General features: G+C 50.3%; 1 protein-coding gene across 13 annotated transcripts in view; it reads right to left on the bottom strand.

Moving 5' to 3' along the window:
• Gpdh1 (Glycerol-3-phosphate dehydrogenase 1) overlaps positions 1-5000 on the bottom strand; it is a 57835-nt gene that overhangs the window by 47109 nt on the left and 5726 nt on the right. For all 13 annotated transcript variants that reach the window (XR_011398551.1, XR_011398548.1, XR_011398547.1 and 10 more), the window contains exon 2: positions 4668-4845. Coding sequence is in view for 5 of the 13 variants with exons in the window: in XM_070121069.1 (XP_069977170.1) it covers positions 4668-4845 (178 nt within the window). In the remaining 8 variants the exon portion in view is untranslated. The remainder of the gene's footprint in view (positions 1-4667; positions 4846-5000) is intronic.

The following is a 5000-nucleotide window of genomic DNA, read 5'->3' as shown; positions in this document are numbered from 1 at the left end:
AGGAAGGTGGAAGGAGGGAGGAGGAGGAGGAGGGTGGAAGGAGGGAGGAGGAGGAGGAGGGTGGAAGGAGGGAGGAGGAGGAGGAGGGTGGAAGGAGGGAGGAGGAGGGAGGAGGGTGGAAGGAGGGAGGAGGAGGAGGAGGGTGGAAGGAGGGTGAAGGAGGAGGAGGGTGGAGGGTGGAGGGTGGAAGGAGGAGGAGGGTGGAAGGAGGAGGAGGGTGGAAGGAGGAGGAGGGTGGAAGGAGGAGGAGGAGGAGGGGGAGGGTGGAAGGAGGGAGGAGGAGGAGGGAGGAGGGAGGAGGAGGGGGAGGAAGGAGGAGGAGGAGGGGGAAGGAGAGAGAGCAGGAGGAGGGGGGAAGGAGAGAGGGAGGAGAGAGCAGGAGGGGGAAGGAGAGAGAGCAGGAAGAGGGGGAAGGAGAGAGAGCAGGAGGAGGGGGGAAGGAGGGAGAAGAGGAGGAGGAGTAGGAAGAGGAGGAGGAGGGGGAGGAGGGTGGTAAGAGTAGCAATATGCAGAAGGAAAATATGAGGGAAAAGATGAAAAGGGAGGGCAAGAGGAAGAAGACAGAGAAGGAAGGTAAAACGAAGAAGATGAAGATGGAGAAGAAAGAGGAGGAGAAGCGAGGAAGAGGGTGATAAAACGCCGCCAGGGGGGAGGGCTTGCGGGCATGTGATAAGATATGCCCGGAGATCAATCTTCTGGATCTCTTTTCGAATCTTTACCAAATCTTTTTCCTTTTTTTCCCGTTTCTTTTCTCTTCCTCAACCAACTCCATTTTGTTCCCTGTGCGTTCGCCTTTCCGCGTCTCTCTCTTTCAGCCCTCTCTCTCTCCTTCCTTCCCTCTTCCCTTTTCACTTCCTTTAAATTCCCGCCCTCCCTCTTTCCTTCCTTCTTCCCCTTTCACTCCCTTTCAACTCAGCACCTCCTTCCCTATTTTCCAACCCGCCACCTTCTCCCTTCCTCCCTCCTTTTACCCACCACCTCTCTCTCCTTTCCTCCCTCCCTTCTTTTATCCACCACCTTCCTCTCCTTCTCTCCTCTCCCTCCCTCCTTTTACCCACCTCCATCTCCTTCCCTCCCTCCTTTCTAACCCACCTCTCTTCCTTCTCCCTCCCTCCTTTTCACCCCCCCTCACTTCCCTCCCTCCCTCTCTCTCTCTCTATCTCTCTCTCTCTCCCTCTCCCTCCCTCTCCTCTCTCCCTCCCTCCCTTTGCTAAACCCAAACACCAAAGTCCGGACGAAGCCTCCCCTGGGCGTGCCTTGCGTTGTCCCTGAACAGACAATTAACACTTTCTCTCCCTTGAGCCGCCGCCCGAGGAGTCAATCAGTAGGCCTAAGGTAAGGAATGAGGGAAGAAGGGAAGGAGAAGGGAAGGAGAAGGGAAGGAGAAGGGAAGGAGAAGGGAAGGAGAAGGGAAGGAGAGGGGAGAGAAGGAAGGGAGAAAGCGAGTGGAGGAATGGAGAAGGAAAGGGGAGGAAGGAAAGGAAAGGGGAGGAAGGGAGGAGAGGGGAGGAAGGGAGGAGAGGGGAGGAAGGGAGGAGAGGGGAGGAAGGGAGGGAGAGGGGAGGAAGGAGGAGGAGGAAGGGTGGAGAGGGGAGGAAGGGAGGAGAGGGAGAAAGGGAGAAAGAGGGAGAAGGAAACGAAGAGAGGGAAGAAGAAAGAAGGGAACGAAAGGGAATGAGGAATGGGGCAATAGGAAAAAAGGAAAAATGAAGAGAGAAAAAAACTGATAAGAAAAAAAGATAAGATCAAGCATCGTAAAATACTGTGAAAGCAACAACAACAAAAAAGAAAGAAAGAGAGACAGAAAGAAGAAGAAGGAGCAAGGAGGAGACAGCAGAAAGAAAAGGAACGAAAAAAGGAGAGAAGAATAATGCGCGCCGGGTAAATGGACGAGGAAAAAATGAAGAAAAGAAAAAACAAAAAGAAAAATAAAGAAGGCGGAGAAGAGAAAGGAAATCGAGAGAAAAAAAAATAAATAAAAAGGATCGCGAGAAGGAGATTCTTAACGTCAATAGGGTTCGAGAGGTTGCATCATTATCCACAATCAAGATAAAACTTTTTTTTCTCTCTCTCTCAAACTTATCCAATACGTTTCCTATATGTATATCGACCACTTCATCTCGTATTTAATTTCCATTTCATATTGTTATCTATAATGGCAACATCCTTCAACATCCAATCCATGTATACACGTTAATACATCTTCCCTTTTTCTCTCATATATCTAAAGATAAGAGTAGACAGAGTATTAAATCTGCATTGCATATCCATGGGTATTTCTGATTCCGTGTTGCGCGCGCGCGCGTGTGTGTGAATGTGTGTGAATGTGTGTGTGCATGTGTGTGTGTGCTTGTGTGTGTGCATGTGTGTGCATATACGTGTGCGTGTGCGTGTGCGTGTGCATGTGCGTGTGCGTCCGTGCGAATATGCGTGTGCGTCTTCATGTATGTATGCACATGTCCCGCGATAAGAATGTCTTCACCTCGAAAGAGCAACTAATTGGATTCAGTGCAGGTTGCAACAAGGGACGAAGGCCGTGAGCTGCCCGAGTAAACACCGTCCCAGAGGAGGTGAGGAGGGCAGCGCACGGAGGGAAAAGTCGCGAAAGTAAAACGATTCCCGAACGGAGAAAATGGAAACTAGGGAGAGGGGGGGAAATAATAATAAAAGAAAAAAAAAACAGAAAAGGAAAGACAAAATAAGAAACAGAGAAAAACACAGCTTAAAATAAAAACGAAGGAGGGAGCCAAAAAACACACTGCCCCCCCCCCAAAAAAAAAATCCTCTTCCCGGGTTATTCAACGCAACGGAGGCGACTCCAAAGGACAGGCTGCTAGTGCCACGTTGAATACGAAAAGATAAACAAGAGAGACCCCGACACAAAAGTATATACATAAAAAGAATGAAAGGGCAAACCAAGAAACAAGAAAATAAAATAAACTAATGAAAAATGGAAGAAAATCGAAAAAAGAAAAAAGAAAGAAAATATACACACACACACACACACACACACACACACACACACGCGCATAGACACACACACACGCACACGCACACGCACACGCACACACACAGACACAGACACACACACAGACACACACACACACAAATCCCAGCATCTGTTACAAGCGCGTGCCACTTGGCTTCGCACGCAGCAATGTAAAAGCGCAGGACCGTGCTATCGCCTCCAGCTGATGACCGCTATTAGGGGCGGGAGAACATGTCTTTTTTCTACTCGTCTCTTCCTCGTCCTGTAATTTTCTCCTTCGGCCACGGCGGTAATTTCGAGGCGCTGGAAGTTTGTGCTTTCCACTGTTTTATCTATTTATTTATTATTATCATTATTGTTTACTGTGGGGTCAATTGCAATATCATTCGTTTTTTTAAAAGTTTTGGTTATGTTGAGTCTGTTGGTTCGAGACGGTGGAAGTTTGTGCTTTCCACTGTTTTATTTATTTATTTACTTATTGATTGATTTATTTATTTGATTATTATTATTTACTGTGGGGTTAACTGCCATATCGTTCGTTTTTTTTAGTTTTGGTTATTTCGAGTCTTGGTTCGAGGAAGTGGAAGTTTGTGCTTTCCATTGTTTTATTGTTTTATTTTTATTATCCTTATTTACTGTGGGGTCAATTGCAATATCGTATTTTTTTTGAAGGGTCTTCGTTATATCTTTATAATCTAGCTGAATAAATGTACTAATCTCAATACGTTGGAAGTAGTATACATGTTATATGCCTTCTCATTTTTCGCACAAACTCCCTCATTAAACTGAAGCAAATCCGCCGTCTCTCAACGAAAATGCCGATATATCCTCACTCTCATTGAGGAAGGGGAAGAATGAGAATAAGAATAATCAGGATAATACAAAGAACAAGGAAAAGAAGAAAGACAGAAAGACCAGACGTAGAATATACTAAAACCAGTGAAAATACCCAGTCCCTAATTCCTTCTCCCCGCCCCCCTCAACATTCACCTCTCTCTCCACCCACCTTCGACACCCACCTCCCCCCCCTCCACCGCCCCCCTCAACATTCACCTCTCTCTCCACCCACCTTCGACACCCACCTCCCCCCCCACCGCCCCCCTCAACATTCACCTCTCTCTCCACCCACCTTCGACACCCACCTCCCCCCCACCGCCCCCCTCAACATTCACCTCTCTCTCCACCCACCTTCGACACCCACCTCCCCCCCCACCGCCCCCCTCAACATTCACCTCTCTCTCCACCCACCTTCGACACCCACCTCCCCCCCCACCGCCCCCCTCAACATTCACCTCTCTCTCCACCCACCTTCGACACCCACCTCCCCCCCCACCGCCCCCCTCAACATTCACCTCTCTCTCCACCCACCTTCGACACCCACCTCCCCCCCCACCGCCCCCCTCAACATTCACCTCTCTCTCCACCCACCTTCGACACCCACCTCCCCCCTCAACATTCACCTCTCTCTCCACCCACCTTCGACACCCACCTCCCCCCCCCCACCGCCCCCTCAACATTCACCTCTCTCTCCACCCACCCCTCCTCCCTCTCCACTTGCCTTCAACACCCCCCTCTCCCTCTCCCATCCCCTTCAACATCCAACATCCCCCTCCCACCTTCAACATCCAACCCCCCCTTCCCCACCCCCCTCCAACATCCAACATCCCCCCCAACTTACCACATTCTCGGGCAGCTTCTTGCCGGGCAGGTACTTGACGTTCTCGTGAGTGGTGTTGATAATCTCCGTCAGCTTCTTGCCGTCGACCATCTCCTCGTAGACGAACATGCGGACCTCGTTGTCGAACTGGTCGAATTTGGTGACGTTGGAGCCGATGATCTTGGCGATGGCGGAGCCCCTGGGGGTGGAGGGAGGAGGGGGGTGAGACTGAGAGTGCGGCGGGGAGGGAGGGGGGAGGGAGGGGGGAGTTGGGAGGGGAGAGGCGGTCGATTCAGTTGCCGCTGATGGGAAGTCGATGGCGATTGTCGAGGTGATTGCCGGTGATACATTTCT

The sequence above is a fragment of the Penaeus vannamei genome, chromosome 4 (genome assembly GCF_042767895.1).
Source record: "Penaeus vannamei isolate JL-2024 chromosome 4, ASM4276789v1, whole genome shotgun sequence".
Classification (NCBI taxonomy): Eukaryota; Metazoa; Arthropoda; class Malacostraca; order Decapoda; family Penaeidae; genus Penaeus; species Penaeus vannamei.
This window is presented reverse-complemented; position numbering and strand designations above follow the sequence as displayed.